The sequence below is a fragment of the Eptesicus fuscus genome, chromosome 14 (assembly GCF_027574615.1).
Source record: "Eptesicus fuscus isolate TK198812 chromosome 14, DD_ASM_mEF_20220401, whole genome shotgun sequence".
Taxonomy (NCBI): Eukaryota; Metazoa; Chordata; class Mammalia; order Chiroptera; family Vespertilionidae; genus Eptesicus; species Eptesicus fuscus.
The window spans coordinates 67238076-67261545 of NC_072486.1; the positions used below are offsets into that span (position 1 = coordinate 67238076).

The 23470-nt window shown below is 39.1% G+C and overlaps 1 protein-coding gene across 1 annotated transcript in view; it reads left to right on the forward strand.

Moving 5' to 3' along the window:
• Positions 1–23470, forward strand: part of IQUB (IQ motif and ubiquitin domain containing) — a 70183-nt gene that overhangs the window by 40035 nt on the left and 6678 nt on the right. The window contains exons 8-10 of the mRNA XM_008159664.3: positions 1173–1348; positions 11086–11256; positions 18871–19047. Coding sequence (XP_008157886.2) covers positions 1173–1348; positions 11086–11256; positions 18871–19047 — 524 coding nt within the window. The remainder of the gene's footprint in view (positions 1–1172; positions 1349–11085; positions 11257–18870; positions 19048–23470) is intronic.

Sequence of the window (23470 nt, forward strand, 5' to 3'; positions counted from 1 at the left end):
TCGCCAGGGGCAACCCAAGCCTCCTGCTTGCTCCTGCTCTGTGGCCACCGCCATTTTTGTTGGGATTTATTTATCTTCTATAATTGAAACTTTGTGGCCTTGAGTGGAGGCCAGGGCCAGCCAGGGCAGGCGGGAAGCTTGGCAACCCAGGGCAATCCAAGCCTCCTGCTTGCTCCAGCTCCGTGGCCAGCCGCCATCTTGGTTGGGTTAATTTGCATACTCACTCCTAATTGGCTGGTGGGCGTGGCTTGTGGGTGTAGCAGAGTGATGGTTAATTTGCATGTTTCTCTTTTATTAGTGTAGATGAAGGGGAGAAAGAATCTCTCTGTTCTCCTCAATGGCTTCTGTGTATAGTTCTGGAAACAGTCAAATGAGATATAAAATCAGCTGTTCCTGATTCCTGTAGTTTTATACTTCTTATTAGTAGTTGGGACATGGTATATTTCTGCTGCCATATTCTATCCCTTATAACAGATTTACAGGGAGGTTATTCATCTATTGGAAAATTTTATTGAAATTAAGGCCCATATTTTCATTTCTAATTAGCTTCATTGATTGGTTTTCTTTTTAAAAGTCATGCTAATAATTTACCAAAATATAAAAGCTGAGTAATATGAATACATATGTGTTTGAAAGTACATATGTATATATATATATCCAGATTTACCTAGGACTTAAATATTAATCTAGGCAAGCAGTATTTTTCTTCTTGAGGTTAGCAGAATACCCTAAATAATGCTCCAGTGTCCTAAATTTATTACTGGTCTGAAGAGATTGAGATGTGTGTAAGAAAAGGCTGGAGCATTTAGCATATCTGATGTGTTCAGAGGGGCGGGTATCTTGAGCGAAGCTGAAGTTAGGTAAACGTGCATGGATGAAGACAGACCTGCTGCCTGCGGCAGGAACCCGCGAGCAAGCTTACCTATAGGCTTATGTTGACATTCTCTGTACCGATTTCCTCTGGCTTCTGTTTGGCCACTTCTGTTGCTTTAAGCCTCTCAGCTTCTTTTTTTGTCCTATTTTTTTATGTGTCAGATGTATATTATGAGTGATTCCATTCATGTATAATTTTATTGAAATTGACACAGAAATAAAAGACTGCTTGTCAGGATGTGATGGTAAAAAGCTGTGGGATTTTAAAACCTCAGGAGTCTCTCATGTTATTCCCCTAGTCTGGCGACAAGAAGAACTGGAATGCATTAACCAGGCTTTCTGTGGAGCTGAGAGGAAAGCTGCTTTGTGCGAACTTCTGGAAAAAGAGACCCAAATCATTGCTTCCATTGGGAGGCACAGACACATCGCTTACATGGCAAACCAGGAAGCCATCATACAAACTTTTTTAAATAAGGTCAGTGCAGCGGCACTTGTTTAAACATCAATGTGTCCTTAGTGTAAAACAACTAAGATTTGCATTTTAAGAATTTGTATGAATTTTGTTTAGCATTTTGGTGACATATTTCTTTAAATTCTCTCTATTTTTACTTTTGATGCTTATTTACATTTCAACTGTAGCCTAGAATAATGACGGACAAGTAACATGAAATTAATGTGTTTTTCAACAAAAGGGATTCAGCCATGAATGAAAAAATGGAAACACTTTCCTTGTGACTGTTCATTTAGTTTTAGGCTGGTTATAGGTATTGGATGAATTGTACCCCCTGATAAAATGGAGTATGAAATTCACAAAGTATCTTTTCTGGTGTGCCCATAGGGTAAGCAACCTAGGGAAATAGCTATAGACTAGTGTTTTTCCTCTTGCTCACCAGGTCATTAACTGATTAAACATTTCTGACCAAAAAGATACATGGTTATTGAAAACCATGAAAATATACAATTAATGGAAAAACTAAAGTAATTACCCTTTCTTGGTGGCACTGTCTGTTTGATACTGAAGAGCCTGTTTCCATAGTGACCAATTTTCTTTTATAAACCTGATCTTTGTAAACAATTAAAAGCCAACCAGCTACAAGAAGAAAATGAATGGAGCTCTTCAAGATATTCGCCTGTAGGGAGTCTAGTGATTCTAGTTTGTATGATTCTTGTTTGAGAGCATTTGTCCTCAAAAAGCATATTTTTTGATACTATAAATGCCTTCCTCTTATCTTACCTGCACACTCTCCTGTTTGATTCTCAGTTTTTTCTTCTGGCTTTAACTGCTACCTGAATCCTGGACTTCCCTATAGTTCCAGGCTGGATGTGATGGTAAAAAATGGCCAGACCTCTCTTAGGAGCTCCCAAAATCACATATCCAATTGCCTACTGTCATTGCTCTTTGGATGTCCCAAGAGTCCACCTCACATCAACCCTTAAGTCATATCATCTCACCATTCCTTCACCCCTCACCTCCAAACTTATCCTATTCTGTAGCACTCACACTATTTATTATCTCTGTGAATATTTCATCATCTACTCAGTTGCTTCAGGAAGCATTATTCTTGACATCCCATTTAGCCACTAACCTGTTTGTTCTATTATTTTAATAATCTCCTCAATTCTTTACTGCTTCGTTTCTAAACCCACTACCACTGCCTGTAGGAAATGGCTCCTTCATGGCACTCTGATGACTTCCCATGTATCTAAATAGGCAAAGACTAGAACTGCAGCTACTCTGAGTCTTGTGGAATGCCTTGTGGTCCTACTGGAACACAGAGGGATGGGAGGCTTCTGAGAGTATGCTGTGGGCAGCTCCTCTCTCTCGCTGCCCTTTCGCCCCCAGGAGGCTGTCATGAGACGCTTGTCCTGTGTGTGTGAGCTTGCCACTGGTTGAAATAATTCTGATGTTCTCCTCCTCTGGATTACTCTTTGTCCCCAAATTAGGCTCTTGGTATCCAGTCTCATTTTGCAATTCCCTCCTCCATTATCTATACTGTTGCCACTACCATAGTGACCTCATTAAATACCTCTCTGCCATGCCTCTCCTCATTGCCTCAGGGAACAAAGGTTTTAAATTTTTTTAATTTTTATTGATTTTAGAGAGGAAGGGAGAGGGAGAGAGAGATAGAAACATCAATGATGAGGGAGAATCGTTGATCGGCTGCCTCCAGCACATCCCATACTGGGGATGGAGCCTGCAATCTGGGCATGTGCCTTGATCAGAATCGAACCTGGGACCCTTCAGTCCACAGGCTGACGCTTTGTCCACTGAGCCAAACCAGCTAGGCCTCAAAGATTTTAATAATGGATTCTCAGCCCACCTCACCCACCCCACTGTTGTCCCACTGTCATCTCTCCTTGCACACTAAAGCCACACTGCTCCAGCTATGCTCAGAAATTTGCACATCTGTAGAAAGATCACGTGTTCTTGATGCTTTTGCATCTAGTGTTGCCTCTACTTGGACTATCCTTTCCTTCCTGCTGCAGTAGCCAGCTAACCACCCTTCCAAACAAGCTCAGACACCTCTTGTTTGAGAAAGGATCCACTGATCCTCCTCCTGTGGCCTGGACTGCATGCTTTCATGAGACTATTTACTTCTCTCTCAGTACATTATGGTCAGTTTTTATTATATCTATTTACATGTCTGCATCCTTCCTAGATTCTGAGCTTCTGAAGGCAAGAGCTATCTTTGTCTCTGTATCCTCATATCTTAGCAGAGTTTACCACAGAGTATCAATAAATGCGTGTGGGGGAAGGCAGGGGGAAAATGAGAAACAATCATTTTATAATTTTATATTTCAGATATTATCAAGAAGCTATACATGTATATACTGTCATTTCAAATTTTTAAATATTTTCATTTTAGCAAAGATGAGTCTACTGTATAGAAGCCATAATATTCATACTTCTCCAGATTCATATTTCAGACAAACTTATTCATTTAGCAAATTGCTTTATGTTGAATCTAGCTTCATCACTGGGGACTGTGTTCCTTATGTGTCTGATTGTTAACCTCACCAAGGAGGTCAGCATGGACCCAGGGCCCAAGAGTGTTTGCAGGTGCCTGAGGCTCTGAGGTGCCAGTGGATAGGGAAGATGGGCTGCACCCTCCAGAGGGTTTCCACCTGTGCGTTCTCTGCTCCTTTTTTACTATAAACTAATTTAAATTCTTCTGTAAATACTTTTGCAATATCTATTCTTCTTTATGCCTTTTTACCTTATCCCTCATCCCTACCCCAGGCCTCATGTCTAGCATTAATTCTAAATATTTTTTGAATTATAAAGAGTCTAAAAGTAGATCAAGTCCCAACATATAATAGCAACTCTGGAGCCAGTTGAACATAACTCTTTCTCATGAAGTATATCACTCTAAGATAAGGCCTTTAAATCACACACACACACACACACACACACACACACACACACACACACACACAAAAGATAAGATTGGGACATTTTGTTCACAAGAATTCCCATTAAGAAGAAAATTTGTTTTTATTTTTTTTAATATGCTTTTATTGATTTTATTTTATATTTTTCCTTGATGACATTTTATTATTTTTTAAATCTTTATTGTTGAAAGTATTACATATGTCCCCTTTTTCCCCCATTGACCCCCTTCTAGCTCACCCCTACTCCCTCGCTCAGGCCTTCACCTCCCTATTGTCTGTGCCCACGGGTTATGCATATATACATACAAGTTCTTTGGTTGAGCTCTTCCCACCTACCTACCCACCTCTGCCTTCCTTTTATTGATTTTATAGAGAGAGGAATGGAGAGGGAGGGTGGGGAGGAGAAGGAGAAGGAGGAGGAGGAAGAGGAGGAGGAGGAGGAGGAGGAGGAAGAGGAGGAGGAGGAAGAGGAAAAAGGAGAGAGAGAGAGAGAGAGAGAGAGAGAGAGAGAGAGAGAGAGAGATATCAGTGTGAGAGAGAAACATCGATTGGCTGCCTCCTGCACAATTGAGCCCTCAACCCGTGCATGTGCCCTGACTGGGAATCGAACCTGCAACCTTTTTGTGCACAGAGTACACTCAACCAGCTAAGCCACACCTGCCAGGGATCATTTTGGTTTCTTATAAATACTTTGATAAGTTGTTGGAGTTCAATCTGACTCTGAAGGATCCTCAGTGTAGGAAGTATTGTTTTGTGCCAGTAAAATGGAGGTTTTTCAGTATTGCTGAGGAGATAGTTGGAAGGCAATGGGTCCAATGTGGCTTCTTTAGTTGTACTACTAAATATATGAAATACTAAGTACAAGATGGTATTTTCTTGTAAGAGGGAAAAGAATGAGAGAATGACCGGGCCCCAATGTCCAGACTGATTCAGGGCAGCACACACAATCAAAGACCAGTAGGTTGACGGAAGGGTAGAAAAGCTCGCCAGAAGAACTTGTAGATAGCAAGGGAAGGCTTTTTGTGGGTCATAGGCTTTAGAACTGGAGTTCTATATCTGCAGTCACCCCAGCTGATACACCAGATTAATCACCAATCCCCAGACTAAGGTTTAGAGAATTGGACATTTCATCTGCTACAAAGGAATTTCACTTCTCTTTTGACCAAAGTGTTGTATAGGGCAAGAAAAACGCAACCACAGAATGGAGCAACTACATTCAAGATCAATCCCAGTCCATTATATAACCTAATTAGTCCAGTCTTCAAAAATATTGACTAACAGTTACTTTGGACCTGCTTTTAACCTGTTACACTACATTTTAAAATCTTTGTCATTTTAATCACCTTTTTGTATATAATGTCATATTAAACATCATAGAAAACAATTATGACAGATTTTATATTAAGTCTTTCGTTGCAAATACAACATCTACCCCCTTTTATGCTCGTCCACCTTCCCACATTTCCTCCATGCCTAACATTGTCTCTGATATGCAGGAGGAGTCAGTATTCAGCTCATAAAACTTGAAGTAAGTTATTAATCTACAGGCTTTTTTGATTGCTAAGAAAAACTAGCTTATTATTAATCCCTGAAGCTGGACAAGTTTAGAGTTTTTCAAATGTCAAAACTAACAACCAGAGCTATAATGCAGATTTTAAGAGCCACACTTAGCACCATCATATATAGATATGTAAAAAGCACATTTACTTTTTTGTAGTTTGTAAATAGCATTGGAGAACAAAATTGTAATTTTGGTGTTTAACTTCATTGAATCTAAATATTATGTAGATTACTGAACTGATATTTTATTTTTTATCTTTTTATCCTGAACATGGAATTTCTCTGAGTAAGAATGATATGCTTTTCAATTGGTCCAATCAAGGCATTGAATCAGTCAGTTATTACGAATTCTATACTAAGCCAAAAGGCTTAATTGAAAGGCTTTATGAAGAATTAATTAAATAATTTATACTTTTAACACATCAAACATTGACCGCCACAGGTTATCAAATGTTAAAAACTCACAAGTTAACAGAGGTGAAGAAATTCAGGTCAAGAAATTTGAACAAAAAATCATCAGCTGGTTTCTAATATATCTTGTGTGCTTTTTATCTAAATGGTATTGAGACCATTTGCACTTTGTAAGAGGCTTTTCTGTAGAGCCGAGGCCATTTATTCTTTCATTCTCTTGATTTCACACCCCTTCTCATAATCACAAGCTAAAACACTGCAACCTATGTTAGCTGTGTCATTTAAATGATTTTTCTCATTACTCAGGTGGCCAACAGCTAATGGGTCCGAAAAATGCAACCGAGTCTTGCCTCTCTCTGAGCACCACAGTGTACACAGGGGTGTCCTCTGTGGACGAACACAACCCCTTTGCTGTGTGAAAGAAAAGCTGACCACTACCCAGTAGCTATTGGAGGTTTGGGGCTATTCTTAATTTGTGTCCTTAGGGACTTGAGTATTAATTTAGGAGGAAGAAAGACCTCTTCACAGTGCAGTCACTTCTCCTCCTGTGTGGAAGCCTGCTGCACTCAGGGTTCTCTCTCCACCTTCCCTTCCCTGAAATGCGTCTTCCTGCTGTTCTTCTGTTTCTCTCCTCCAGAGTCCGCACTGTCTCGTTTGTTAGCAGCTGAGTGGAATTTATTACACTCCTGTTTTCTGAGTCAATTTAAGAACAGCATTGTTGTGCATCTCTTAGTACAGCCAAAGCTTTCAAAGAAAAAAAGGAAATAGGAAGGAGAAATCAGTAAAGTTGACATTTTCCTACATCAGAGTAAAAAAATATCTTAAGGCCTGAAATCAAAGAAGCCTAGATTTGAAGACCAAATTGTCAGTGTTGGCAGAAATAAATCCGGTATAAAAAAGCTTTGCCAAACAGATTTTAATATCTTCACAGTGCCAACACTAGAGAATTTGAACTTCAAATCTAGGATTCTTTGTATCTATCACTCATTATTCCTTTTACTCTGGCTACCTCCTTTTTCTTCGGGTTTCATCTCAGATTCTATTTTTTCACCAGTTAATTACTTATTTACCTGCAATCATCAAGCATAATCACCCTTCTTTTAGTTACTTATTTTCTTATCTTTATATCTCATTAGATTTGAGAATTCTTGAAATCAGGACAGTATTTTATCTACTAGGTACTTAGTGTGCTGACTGATATACAGTAAACAATAAATATTAGTTGGCTGAATGAATGAGTACTGTTATCCCTGTGAGATATACACAACTGAAACATTTATTCTTACAATCTTTGGGGAGATATAGAATTAACAAACATAAAATAATTATAGAACAATTTGGACACAAATTTTATTGTCCTGAGCAATTGAAATAAAAATACTGCATGTGTATGTATGTGTGTGTTTATAAGTAAGATATTTCAGGTACTAGTAATTTTATTGGTTCAGACCATAGTAGTTAGGAATAGAGTTTGAGTTGAAAATTAAATGATGGGAAGGTTCAGAATGTCAAATATATTTGGAAAAAATTCAAGATATTACCATATCATATTATTTAGATGGGGCTAAAAACTTGGAGGTAAGGTAGAGTTAAATCAATCCACCAGCTGGATAAAATACAATGTAGTAGATAAACTAGGTGTGAGAAATGGCTCACCTGTCCGAATTTCAAATGACGAACTGGGAAACAGAAGCATGGCGAAAATGAGACTTTTAATAACACTCTGGAGAGTGGATGCCCATTGTACAGGAACACACGTGGGGCAGGGAACATAGCCTATTTATTTAGTCCCTCCTCCGGTTCCTCATTGGCTGAGTACTATTTGGTCACGTGTTTCTTAATACGCCTCCTAGGTCTTGCTGTCTCCCATTGGGCCATTTAAAACATTGGGCTGAGACCTTTCTAGCTGTCTCCACCTCCCTTTGTTTAGGGGAATCTTCCAGGAAAAAGTGCTATCAGCCCTGTGCACAGCTCTCATACCTTCTCCCCATCCCTCACATCCTGTTTGCTCTGGGGAAATTCAGTAACCGTCTGGCCACATGCTGTTTCTTTTCTATGAAGATGAATCAGAGGCATGTTTCTTACACTAGGTATTTCATTAAAAGGTTAATATACTTGGATTATTAGAGATGCAAGACGCTGATGTGGTCTTCCCATACTAGCCGTTAGCAGCTGTGCATCACTGCAGGTTGCCCAGGACCAAACCAGAGAGAGTCGGACCTGCATTACCACAATTTGTCCACCATCCAGAACTGTAATGTCAGTGCTGACATGTACACATAAGAACTGTTGGACATTGAAATTGAACTGTTGGCCCAGAAAGAAACTCACTACAGACTGATTCATTTGCCTGTCACCATAACCATTATTGCTTGTCTCATTTTCGGTTCTTATAAGTGTATTTCTAATAGCACATGATCTCACTCATCTAGGGGAAATAATGAACAACATAGATGGATGAACAAGAACAGACCCAGAAACAAGGAGGCATGGATCAGACTGTCGGGCCTCAGAGGGAGGGTGGGGGTAAAGGGGAGAGATCAACCAAAGGACTTGTGTGCAAGCATATGAGCCTAACCAGCGGTTAAGGACAACACAGGGGGTGGGGGCATGTGTGGGAAGGGGTGTGGGATGGTAATGGGGGGATGAGGACAAATATGTGATACCTTAAGCAATAAAGAAATAAAAAAATAAAAAATATATATACTTGGATTATTACAAATGAAATAAATTATCAGCCTGCAGAGCAAAAGGTATCATCCACATTACTTGAAGATTACATTTAACAGAACCTCCCTGAGGAAAATTGCATATTAAATTAGTTAGACTTTAGAATGTTGCAATAGAAAACTTATCTTAAGATTGGTTATTCCTTAAAACTTTTAAAAAGAGCTTTGAAACAAGCATTAAACTTTAATAACATTCTGAGGCCTATCCCATACAAGGCTGTATTCAATTTAAAACAATATTTTTATTTCTAATTGATAATAATTAACTGATAAAACACTTTATTATTGAGCTGTATATGTTTTGTAATTCTTAATAAATTTGACTTAATTCTATCAGCCCACTAATGAATAATACATTATTTAATACTACAGTTATGCTCTAAAATATAATTAATTATAGGGCTGATGCTTTGCACTTGCTGAATTAAAACTAGAACTGAGAATCTAAAATTTCAGATTCATTTTGGCTTTGACCAGAAAATGATGTTATTACTTTGAAAGCATATCAAATATAGTTGATTTATTTTTACAAATACGTTTTTATTTACCTTAGAGAGAGAGGAAGTGAGAGGGAGAGAGAGAGAGAGAAATGTCAATGAGAGAGAGAAACGTCTATCGGCTGCCTCCTGTATGCCCTCTGCGTTCAGCCAAATGAGCCACACCAGCCAGGGCTCAAATATTTTTTCAAAGGTTACTTTGTAGTTCTCAATGTAATTTAGCTAATATGAAATGTAAAATAATAAAAGGTAAATTGATGCTATAACTATAAATTCCTCATAATACTGTCATACCAAGTGCATCTTAATATTATTTCTTTATTTGACTAGTCTACATTCCTGATAATTTGTCCCAACACATGGGATTTTATTTAAACTCTAAATTATATCAAATCTAAGATTTAAATGGTTGCAAGTATAGCAACTGGACTACAGGTCTCCAAAGCGATTACCAATCAGCTTCCAACATCTGAACAGTTAATAGTCATGATAAGAGAGATAGCCTTGTTTCTGCTAGAGTATAATCAGGGAGAGAAACAGCAACTTTCTAACTTAAAGTGGAAGAGCAAATAGACTATGAGTTTTCACAGGGAAATTTCCAGGTGAATGCATCTTAAAGGCGGGAACAGAAGCATTGGCAAACCCAAACTTAATACTAGTCATTAAGACTGTGCTGGTGTCCTGAGTTGCAGAGGACTTTCTCCACTTCCTGTCTCTGGTCTCTGAATTCTTAGCCTGGAAGTAGTCAGAGGAGCTTCAGGGCAGGTGAGCTCTAGTTTTCACCTTCAGTTCTGGAGGTGGGCTCAGTTGGGAGGTACCTCGCCAGATTTGGAAATACAAATCTGAGACTCTTAGCCATTATCAGGGAGGCAGGGACCATAGCAACTGCTAAGATAGCTGAGTAAAGCCGTCTCACTATGGACATCTGCTTTGTGAAGAATTGTAAGCTTTTAGTAGATTTATTTATCTAGGAAACAAAACTAAAACTCACAGAGTTCTTTTGGCTTAACACATTGAGGATTGTAACAATAGCTCCACCCACAAAGGTGGTCTTCAGTTGGCAAGGCACGATCAAGACATTTATACAATCCTATATAATAAAAGCCTAATATGCTAAGTGTCCAACCATTCATTCTACCATTCGACCAATTGCTATGATGCACACTGACACCGAGAGGCAGACGCACTGACCAGTAGGTTTGCTTGCTGCTGAGATCTGGCCGATTGGGCAAGGCTGAGGGACCCCACCGGTGCATGAATCCATGCACTGGGCCTCTAGTTCAATATAATTGAACTGAGCAGATAATTTTTAAAAACATTCTAAATCTGGTTAATGAGTTTTTTCATGCATCCTTCAAGCCATTCAAAGTAACAGTTAGTACAAATTAGTAGCAAAACCTGAATCCTGTAGAAATGTTTATATGCTGAACAGCTCTCTCATATTTTTTTCCTAAAATTTCTTACTGTCCCATGGTCTCCAAATTCTTTAATTTTCTGATGTTTTAGTGATACTCTTATTTATAAAGCATATGATAATTAAGGTAAACTTTTAATAGAAAAAACAAGGTTATATTTTAGCCTTTAACTAACTGATAATTATAAACATAATACTATTTTTTAAGTGTTCAGCTCCAAAAACATGGAGAAGAGTCGATGGCAAAATAATTGAGATGGATACACAGTTCACTATCAGAGCCAGAGAGCTTCAAAACATCTATAAATGCATTATGCTGAAAAATCTCTCGCAAGATGAGAGACTGGACGTACTCTTAACACTTAAACATACTGTGAAGGTACAGTAACTCTCTCTTAGTTTTGGGGTATTCTTAGCACTATCAATAAAAAAAATTGAATAGTGAAATAAATAAGATGTTTGCATTCAGTAATTATAAAAATGATTGATAAATGTTTACATAAATTTTGTCAACAACTATATTGTTTTGGTATAATTTGGAGAGGATATGGGTTATGCATGGATATTTACCTAAAAGTTCTCAAACTATATATTATGGCACATAATAAATGTAAAAATAGCACAATGGACATTCTAAATATAAATGTATTTTTATATATATGCAGTGAAGCAAATATATGCAAATATACTGCATGGGATTAATACTCAACTCAGTTCAGTAAAACAGCAACTATTGTCTATATGTTTGTTTTTTTAACATATTTTTTATTGATTTCAGAGAGGAAGGGAGAGGGAGAGAGAGAGATAGAAACATCAATGATGAGAGAGAATCATTGATTAGCTGCCTCCTGCACACCCCCTACTGGGGATCAAGCCTGCAACCTGGGCATATGCCTTGACTGGAATCGAACCTGGGACCTTTCAGTCCACAGGCTGATGCTCTATCCACTGAGCCAAACCGGCTAGGGCTGTCTATATGTTTTGACAGTCATCAATGAAAATTTTATTTTTAGCAGTTTTAAAGTAGCATTAGTGTAAGTATTTTTGTCTTTTTTCCTCATCAGATGTTGATTTTGTGTGTTTTAGTCCTGCTTTTAATGAAAATGAAACAGATGTCACAGATCAAGTGCGCAAGAAATACAGGGATTTGTGTGCAGGAAGTTTCTTGGAGAGTGCTCTCAGAAGTAACTCCTGTGGGGAAATTGATAAGGCAGGACTGGTCAGGTGGATAAAAGAAATGCTGGTCAAGTCTCAGCAATGACTTCAGCCAGTCTCACAGGAAACTCAGAAACTGGGAAGGCTTCTGAGTTGTCCTAAGTTGAGGCAGGTGCTGGGCATTGCTCCCGTATGACCATATACTAAATGTGGTTGCTCCCAGGAAGGAGGTGTGATTTTGTTTTTGTTTTGACTTTAATCTTTTGTTTTTAAATTGACTTTTGTTAGAGAGGGAGAAGGGGAGAGAGAAACAATGATGTGAGAAACATCCATCCGTTGCCTCATGTATGTGCCCCAACTGGGGATCGAGCCCACAACCTGGGTATGTACTCCGACTGGAATTGAACCTCCAACCTTCTGGTGCACGGGATGACGCTCCAACCAAATGAACCACATGGGCCAGGCTTCACTTCAATCTTATTCGTAATTTAAGTTACTTTTTCTGAACAGTTAAAAAAACAAAACACACTATTACCATGATTCTAGGTTGTAAACATGTTGGTACATTGACTGCACATCACCAAAACATAATTACAAGTCAAAGCAGCCAGTATTTAAGAGTCTAGAGCAAGCATGTAAAACTCAAAGGCTAACATGGGCCAAATAAAAAAGGTTTAAGATTATTTGGACTGCAAAAAAACCAAAAGCTTCAATTTTCATAGAAATGTAGGTATATTTGGATAGAGACATGCTGAATACAAAGGGCTGAAATAAATGAGTAATCCTATCTAATAAAAGAGTAATATCCAAACTGACTGTACCTCTGCTACACCACAAGCCATGCCCACCAGCCAATCAGAAACGAATATGCAAATAAACCCAACCAAGATGGCTGAGGCCACGGAGAGCAGAAGGGAGGCTTGGGTTTCCCCGGCAATGGAGGAAGCCAAGCTTTCCGCCTGCCCTTGCTGGCCCAGGCCTCTGCTTAAGGCTACAAAGTTTCAATTATAAAAGGTAAATAAATCCTAACAGAAATGGCTGTGGCCATGGAGCGAGCAGAAGGCTTGGCTCCGCTGCAGGCTACAAAGTTTCAATTGTAGAAGATAAATAAATCCCAGATACCAGGGCCTCCGCTTGGGTCGCTGGGGGGCATGGCTGTCCTGCAAACCACCACAGGCCTCTCTCTCAGGCTGCCCCATGCCCCAAGGGAACCCCCACCCTGATCTGGGACACTCTTCAGGGCAAACCAGCTGGCCCCCACCCATGCACCAGGCCTCTATCCTATCTAATAAAAGAGTAATATGCAGATTTACCATCACTCCAACATACAAGATGGCTGCCCCCATGTGGACACAAGATAGCCGCCACAAGATGGCCAGCAGGGGAGGGCAGTTGGGAGGGACCGGGCCTGCAAGGGAGGGCAGTTGTGAGCAATCAGGCCAGCAGGGGAGGGCAGTTGGAGGGGACCAGGCCTGCAAGGGAGGGAAGTTGGGGGCGACTAGGCCTGCAGGGAAGGGCAATTGGGGGGGACCCAGGCCTACAGGGGAGAGCAGTTGGGGGGGACCAGGTGTGCAAAGGAGGGCAGTTAGGGATGACCAGGCATGTAGGGGAGGGCAGTTAGGGGCAAACAGGCTGGCAGGGGAGCAGTTAGGCTTCAATCAGGCTGGGAGGGGAGTGGTTAGGGGGTGATCAGGCTGGCAGGCAGAAGTGGTTAGGGGCAATCAGGAAGGCAGGCAGGTGAGCAGTTGGGAGCCAGCAGTCCTGGATTGTGAGAGGAATGTCCAACTGCCCATTTAGGCCCGATCCTGGTGCACAAAATTCGTGCACTGGGCCTCTAGTCATTAACATAAAATAATAGAACATTTTAATAAAAATTAATATTTTTTCTTGAACACTAACTTACCAGACACTGAATAACTGCACAGATTAATAAGTGTAATGCAAATAAACCTATTTTTCTTGTTCTCCAAAAATGAAATATTTCCTGTTGTGCACACCAAACAAGTCAGTCCAAGAGTAATGATGTGGCAATCCGCTGCTAAAACATTCGCTGCTAGTATTAGTGGAGAAATGATGAACCTGCAAGAAAGGCGTGTAAGGGAAATGAATGCAACATGATTATAATAATCAGTCATTAGTGAACATTGTAGTTTGTTATTAATAACTAGAGGCCTGATGCACGAAATTCATGTAAGAGTAGGCCTCCCTTCCCCCCGGCTGCCAGCACTGGCTTCCCTCTGTCACCTGGGACCTGGGCTTCCCTTGCAGCCCCGGTTTCATCCGGAAGGTTGTCCAGAAGGACATCCAGTCTAATTGGCATATTATGCTTTTATTATTATAGATTATATATAACAGGATATTGTAAAAAATTTCTTACATACTGTTATATTAGCGGGGCTGCAAAAATATTTGTTGTGGGCCATGAGTTTGACATGCTTGGTCTAGAGAACGAAGGGCTGAACCATCCAATACCTCTCAGGGAAGCTGACGTTTGTTGCCAGGCCTGCTCCATGATTGGAGTCCAGTGAGCAAGCTCCATGGTTTGAAACCAGTGAATATCCCTCAGGACAGTCTGGGTTGGGCTTGAGTGATCACTGATTCAGGAAGGTGTCAGTTTCCTTGGTACCCAGGGGTCTAACCTTCCTCGCTGGTCTTTCCTTCAGTGTCCAGGAAGGGAAAGGGGTAGGGGAAGGTGACGCTTTATGCTGCTCTTTACTGCACTCATCCTTAAATGGTATGTCAAGAAATGCCCATTACATGGATGCCAGAAATACCCTTCCTTGTCCGCATTGGGTAATAGCAGCCATACTGCCTTTGAAAGATCAAAGTCCGTTACCTTTACAGGCATGTGACACTTTTCTGGTCCCAGGTCATGTGGCCTAAGGACCCCAGGCATTAGTTATAGTTTCAAGTTTAATAGGATTCTTGCTGTGTCCACTGCTAGAAGCATTTCCCCCCAGGAATTGGGACCTCTAAACTTGAGGAGCACACAGTTGCAGGGACAGGAAGTAAACATTCCTAACGTAGTGAGTGAGACCATTTCTACTCTACCCCCTTGGGTTCCAGGGTAGAGTAGTTTCAAGGGCTTCTGCTTCGTCTTCCCCATCACAGAAGCACAAGAAATCAAAGGAAAGGGGGCCTGTGCCAACTACCAAGTCTTCCATTCCAATGATATGCGTAAGAATCAGGGAAATGGATACTGGGTGGGTCTCTGAACCCAGGGGACCCACTGTGAGCTGGACCTGGGTCAGAATTCCATTTAGTTATTTGTGTCTTCCCATATACCTCCACTCAGGGTCCTGGACTTTATACCCCCACATTGATTAGTCATTTGATTTCAAGGCGTTCCAGGGAAGAAAGCATGGCCTTGAATGAGGAAGTCCTTTTAAATTGATGGCAGCTCTTGTCAGCCAATATGACTTTCTTCAGCTGAGGGCACTCTAGAGAGAGGCTTAGCTGAGAGTTGCCAGCCGCCAACCCCGTCCACAGCAGGGAGACCGAGTGCTTTGGTTCTGAAGTGGGGTAATCCGGGCAGCACATCGCAGCATTCACTGTAATGAATATGTCTTCTATATCCTAAATAAAGGGGGAAAATCCAAGTGTCATCAGGACCACTGGTGCAGCGCTTATGTTTTATAGCTCAAATTGAAGGCAATATTGGTCATATGTTTTTGTCAATATAGGTAAATTAAGTGTCCAATTCAGCTAAAATATTTGGCTTCTGAAAATGATTTTCAGTTCACTAAATTTATAAGGCACTTGCAGATGCCACCTTCAGTTTATGGCATAAAGATATATGTTGTTTCTGAATTACCATCTGTTTTAACTATTATAAAGGTTTTAGATAGACAATGGATTGGATAACTGCATTGCATGTCTATTTTGGTCATCAATATGAGCCAAATTCTCAGAGCATTTAGATATAGACATCCAAATTATAATCAGGGGTTCATTATCCTATCTAATAAAGAGGTAATATTCAAATTGACCATCACTCCAACACACAAGATGGCCACCACAAGATGGCCAGCAGGGGAAGGCAGTTGGGGGGGGGCAGGCCTGCAGGGGAGGGCAGTTGGGGGCTATCAGGCCGACAGGGGAGCAGTTAGGCGTCCATCAGGCTGGCAGGGGAGTGGTTGGGGCAATCAGGCAGGCAGGCAGGTAGGCGAGCAGTTGGGAGCCAGCAGTCTTGGATTGTGAGAGGGATGTCCGACTGCCCGTTTAGGCCCGATCCCACCGAGCAGTCAGACATCCCTCGAGGGGTCCCAGATTGGAGAGGGTGCAGGCTGGGCTGAGGGACATCTCCCCCCCCCCCCCATGCACAAATTTCGTGCACTGGGCCTTTAGTAAATAATAATGAAAAATTGTCAGCCATATTTAAATCTACCTAGGAGAATCATGTGATTGCAATCTAAGAATTTCATCAGTAAAATGCTTAGATACCTCGTGTAGGTTCTTTGCTTCCTAACTGTGAAGAACAGTTATTCTGTTGAGAAGAAACAAGACCAAAACACACCAAGTTCTTATGCCATATTCAGTAGTTGAGTAAATGGTTCTTGTTGGGAGATAAGTCTCCACAGGTCTCACATTTCTTCCCATCTTGAGAGCAGAGGCATTGAGTGCCTTTGTCCTGAACTACTCTTTCAAAGATGTTTGTGTAGTGAGTGGCCTTAAAATACCGTGATACTTAGGAAGAGAGGGAAAAGCAATAGATCCAGAGGTAGGAAATAAGCATGATATCCAAATTGTTAAAAAGGGAGTGCAGGTGGGGAATCTAGTAGAAATCCTCTTATCTAACATAATTAGGACCATTATCTGGCTAATTAAAAAAAACCAAAGGGTGGCTTATAAAAGATAAATTGTGCATCTCTTCAACAATATGTTTAAGCTATTATATCCACACATACCTTTATTTAACAACCAGAGGCCTGGTGCACAAAATTCGTGAACTGGGGGGGGGGGGTCCCTCAGCCCGGCCTGCACTCTCTCGCAATCCAGGACCCCTTGGGGGATGTCCGCCTGCCAGCTTAGGCCCAATACCCCCAGGGATTGGGCCTAAGCCGGCAGGCGGACATCCCTTTCTCAGTTTGGGGCTCTTGCAGTCTGGGACCCCTCGCTCCTTACTGCCAACCTGCAGCGGAGGTGGGAGAGGCTCCCGCCATGGCCGCTGCACTCACTAGGCCTAAGCTTAGCTTCTGGCTGAGTGGCACTCTCACAGGGGGAGCACACTGACCACCATGGGGCAGCTCCTGCATTGAGCGTCTGTCCCCTGGTGGTCAGTGTGCATCATAGTAACTGGTTGTTCCATCGGTCATTCCACCATTTAGTTGATTTGCATATTAGGGTTTTATTATATAGGATATTATGATGGACGATTGAGGTCTTCAAGAACAATTCAAATTCTGGCTCTTATTCACTTATGGCTGTGCAACCTTAGATAAGTTCTTTAATATTTCTGAAAATCAGTTTCAATTAATTTGTAAAATTAGTTGCTTTAAGGATATAAATATATCTATGTTTGTGCATACATTTGTATATATAAATATATAAAATAAAAACATAATGTGTATGTCTCAGTACTTACAAATAGAAAGCCCTCAATAAATAATAGGTATTATTTTGATGACAGTTGCTAATACAGACCAGTGAATCTTAAACCTGAGTACACATTACAATCATCTGGACACACACACACACACACACACACACACACACACACACACACAGAAAGAGGATATGAGAATGATTAGAAATAATATCTATGCTCCATTTCAAGGCAGCTAAATTAGATCCTCAAGTATGAAAGCAATGTTTAACTAATCTTTTAAACCCTCCCCCAGGTCCTTCTAATGTGCCTTCAGGCTCAGGGACCACTGATGTAGACTCACGTATTAGCTATGCCAAGTATGTATTAAAAAGTACAGAAGAGAATTGGTAACTGACTTTACCTTCTGGCTCACTCATTTCTCATGATCCTCTGTGGGGCAGTTGGAGCAACTTCTATTTGACTACTTATCAATCCTTCTACCTTAATCACTTAACTCTTACCTAGGGCTTTCTTATTCAACCACACTCATTTCTATTACTTTATTAAAAGTTATTGTGAATTATATTAGCATGCAGACAATATGTGTAAGATATATATGTGCAGTCTAACGACTATAAAGCCATCAATCATATAACCACCTTCTGGATCCAAAACAGGATAGAAACAACATTGCTGGTGTCCCACTTTCTCTTCCTAACGGCAGTTCACCCTCTTATCAACTAGCAGTGCTATCAACTGACTTTCATGGTAGTAATTTCTTTTCTTTTACCACTTCTGTGTACATTTCTAAAAAAATATGGTTAGTGTTGCTTATTTTTGTATTTTATTTAAATGGGATGATACTGTATGTACTATTTTGTGCCTTGATTCTTTTACTCAACATTAATTTGTAAGACTGAAAGTTGTTATTGTATATGGCTGTAGTCTACTTATTTCCTTACATTAGATAATATTCTGGTATATGAATAAGCTATCACTTATTTATGTAATTAACTTATTTATGGCTCTTTGGTTGTTTTTTACTTTGGAGTTACTGTGTACAATGACTCCACATGCACATTTCTCTAAAGCACTTAAGAGCAGAATTGCTGGGTTATAGATTGTGCATGTCTTAAACTCTACTAGATAATGTCATTCCCCCCCCCCCCCAAATTAGTCGTGCCAGTTTATATTCATATCAGTGATGTTTCATTTCTTCTGGAGTCTCATTTTAGTTTCTTCGGTGATAATTTCAAAAACTAACTGATTCTTAAAATTCTATACTGAATATTTTTTGTGTGTCTTAAATAGGAACATGAATGTAAATTGACTCAGGAAATTCTAGAATTGATTGACAGAGAGGTTGACCTTATGATGAGAGGAGTCAAAGATGATAACCTTGAAGGGCTCAGAAAAAGAATTGCAACATTGTTTTTTCATTACATCAAAACACCTTTGTTTAATGCAGAAGTTGCAAGACACCTTAAGGTACTCAATTTTTTCCTGTATTGCTTTCTCAAAATTCTAAGATGTGATATAGTAAATGGAAGACTATTCAAAGTTTGCTTTAACACTTTACTTGGGATCCCTGTGCAAGACCATCTTATTGTGAAATCTCTTTTGAATGATTATTTTTTGTGTTGATGAATTAAACGTATTCATTTACCTTCTGTGTCTGTATTTCCAATCTTGAGTTCTTTCCTAATATCTGAACTAAATTTCTAGTTAAATATTGCACTATGTTGAATGTATCATCACCTCTCACACCTTCATGCTTTTGCACATACTGTTGCTTCCACCTGGAATGCTGTCCGCCTCCTTCAACCCAGCCAAGTCCTAATTCATTTCCTAAGACTCAATTCACATGTCCCTCTTACACGAGGCCTTAGAGATCCTGCATCTCTGAGATTCTACATGCACCTGGTTTGTGTTCCCTTAGAGTACTAATCCATGTAGCTATCCTGTAACATGTGTTTGAATTAAACTGTCTTCTCCAACTCCAACATGTTTAGGTTTCAGTAGGGCTTTTGCTTTCTGAAGCTAAGATAAATGCCTGATTGCCTTCTTACTGTACAAAACTTTAAAATATTTTTAGGGGTAGTTTACTAAAGAATTCTAAATAGTGTTTTATTCCAATGATTTTTTGTAGAGTTGTAATTTACTTAAGAAGCTGACTGAATATCTGTTTTGCTTTTTGACACACAAATACTTTAATAGTTAATCGAAACTTTTTAAAAATGAAAATTATCTAATTTTTATATTTTTTATTTTTAAATGAATGTTTAAAATTTAATTGTATTGGAAGAGAATATTGAAATATAACAAAAATTCAAGAGAAAAGTTTCCCATTTTATTATTTTTAACTTAAATCAATGTTTCATTTGTCTCTAGGCTAACCTTTAGTCTTTTCTATAGACTTATTTAGTTTTTATATGTTTGTAGTAACGTAATAGAATTTTATACATTCACATAACATTATACCATTTTATTCACTTTGTAAGTTACCTTTGGTAAAATTCACTCTTTTTGGTGAGTTTTGACAAACTCAGAGAGTCATATAACCAATAGCACAGTCAAGATTAAAGAAGTCTTATTACCTTCCCAGATTCCCTCATGCTGCTACCTTGTAGTCAATCTTTTCCTTGGCCCCTAACCTTTGGTAACCTTTGGTACTGATCTGCATTTTGTTTTTATGGTTTTACCTAACCCAGAATGTCATAGAAGTGAAACAACATGTAGTCTTTTGAGACTGGCTTCCTTTATTTAGCATGTTGCATTTGAAATTCACCTATGGTTTTTAGTATATCAGTAGTTTGTATTTTTATTGTCTGGATGTACCAGAATTTATCTACTCACAGTTGTAGAGCATTGAGTTGTTTAGAGTTTTGTGGATTAAGTCACTACAAACACTTGATTATGAATTTTTGTGTAAATTAATTGTTTGGGGTTAAATGTCTAGGAAGTGGGATTTTTTGAATCATATGGTAAATGCATATGTACTTTTATAAGACACTGACAAGCATTTTTTCTAAACTGGCTGTACAATATTGTATTCCCATCTTAATGTATGAGAGTTCCAGTTGTTCTGCCTCTTTGTCACTACTTGGTATTATCAAGTTTTATTTTAATTTTATTCTAATAGATGTGAAGTGTATCCTGTTATTTTTTAATCTCCATTTTCCTAATGACTAATAAACATCTTTTTACTCACTTTTTTTTGCCATACATATATTTCTTTGGTGAACTGTTTGCATATATCTTGTGCTACTATTCCCCAATTTTTTTTAGTTGGACTATTTATTTTCTTATTCATTGAATTCTGAAAATTCTTTGTATATTTCACATACAAGCTATTTGTAAGATATATGATTTGTAAATACTTCCTTTTAGTTTGTGGCGTGGCTTTTTATTCTCTACACAATATCTTTAACAGAGCATAAGTGTTTGATTTTGATGAAGTTGAATTTATCCATTTTTAAAATGGATCATGCTTTGGTGTTTGTTTTGTATTACTAAATCTTTTTGGAAGAATTAATATTGTTAAAATGTCCGTACTACCCAAACTGACCTACAGGTTTAGTGCAATCCCTTTCAAAATTCCAATGGCATTTTTCACAGAAAAGATTCTTAGTAACCAAAACAATCTTGAGAAAGAAGAACAAAATTGGAGGCATGATGCTTTCTGATTTGAAACTATATTTAAAAGCTATAATAATTAAAACAGTATGGTATTGCCTTAAAAAGAGACATATAGATCAATGATACAGACTAGCCAGAGAAAAACTATACATATCAGGTCAACTAATAATTGACATAGAAGCCAAGAACACAATGGAGAAAATATAGTCTCTTCAATAAATGAGATTGAGAAAACTAGATAACCACATACAAAAAAAAAATGAAATTAGATTCTTATATCCCTCCACATAAAAAAATCAATTCAAAATGGATTAATGACTTAAATGTAGGACCTGAAACTAAATTTACTGGAAGGAAACAGGGAAAATATTTTTTGACATTGGTTTGACAATGATTTTTTAGTCATGACACCAAAAGCAAAGACAATAAAAGCAAAATCAGACAAATGAGATTGCATCAAACTAAAAAGTACAGTAAAAGAAACAGTCAACAAAGTGAAAGGCAACCTATGAAATAGGAGAAAATATTTGCAAACCATATATCTGGTGAGTTAATATCCCGCCCAACCCTCTCCCCCCAAAGGGAGCTTTTACAACTCAATAGCAAAACAATTTTAACCCACTTTGAAATGAGCGAAGGACCTTAAGAGACATTTCCCAAAGAGTAGAGAAATGACCACCATGCACATGAAAAGTGCTCAGTCAACAGGGAAATGCAAATCAAAACTGCAAGGTGATAAAGACAAAAGATAAGTTTTGACAAGGATGTAGAGAAAAGGGAATTCTTGTGCACTATTGGTGGACATGTAAACTGGTACCAACATTATGGAAAACAGTATGGAGTTTTCTCAAAAAAATAAAAATAGAACTACCATATGATACAGAGTTTCAAATTTTGAAAATTGATCATTAAGCCTATCCAAATTTATTGTTAAGCTGAATGAATAAGAACAATTGGTTTAGTGGGCTTTTACTTATATGTTAATCTACTATAAGATTAATTAGTGTAGCATAACACCAAAACTCTTAATTCTTCTTAAAAATAAGTGCCAAAGCACTTGGAAGGCTTTCTTACTGTTTTGCAACCCAAAGTCTTGACTTACTAATTTTCTTTCAGTCAATTAATTTTCTGTGTGATTTTATTACATCTGTCCAAGGATTGATGAATAATACAGATTTTTAATATTTTGGCAGGATAAATAAATACTGCTTGAAGTTTAAATTTTGTATAGAATAGGAAGTTAAAGGGAAAGTGTGACTTTAAAAATTAACCAACTTTTGCTCAGCTGGTGTGGCTCAGTTTGTTGAGCTTTGGCCTATGCACCAGAAGGTCACTGGTTCAACTCCTGGTCAGGTCAGGGCACGTCCCTGGACTGTGGGCTCCATCCCCAGTAGGAAGTGTGCAGGAGGCTGCCAATCATGTTTCTCCCTCTCTTGAGGAGGAATATAGGGGGAGCCAGCAATCTGAATCTGTGACTGGTGTCCTAGTGAATTTTTGTCAGCCTATAATTAAGTCACTATTCCTTCCTTAGGCAATAATCTGTTTTCCTAAATACTCCCAGTTTACAAGGGTCACAAACCAAGAATTTAACAGCTTAGAGGGGAGGCCACTAGCACCATCCAGGCCAGGCCTTTAGCTGTAATCTTACTTCCCCATTCCTACGGACTCAGGAGGAGCTGTGAAAGCCCGGAAGTAAGGAAACAAAGAATTTAGAAATATATATAAGGAGTAATCTCATTATGTAAGTTGTTCAGGCTTTGGACCTTTGAATCCCCTGAGCCAGCAGCGCCACTTTTTTTTTTTTCTTTATTGATTAAGGTATCACATATTTGTCCTCATCCCCCCATTACCATCCCACACCCCTCCCCACACATGCCTCCACCCCCCTGTTGTCCTTAACCGCTGGTTAAGCTCATATGCTTGCACACAAGTCCTTTGGTTTATCTCTCCCCTTTACCTCCACCCTCCCCTACCCTCCCTCTGAGGCCCGACAGTCTAATCCATGCCTCCTTGTTTCTGGGTCTGTTCTTGTTCATCAGTCTATGTTGTTCATTATTTCCCCTAGATGAGTGAGATCATGTGCTATTAGAAATACACTTATAAGAACCGAAAATGAGACAAGCAATAATGGTTATGGTGACAGGCAAATGAATCGGTCTGTAGTGAGTTTCTTTCTGGGCCAACAGTTCTTTTGAGACCCAATTTCAATGTCCAACAGTTCCTTATGTGTACATGTCAGCACTGACATTACAGTTCTGGATGGTGGACAAAT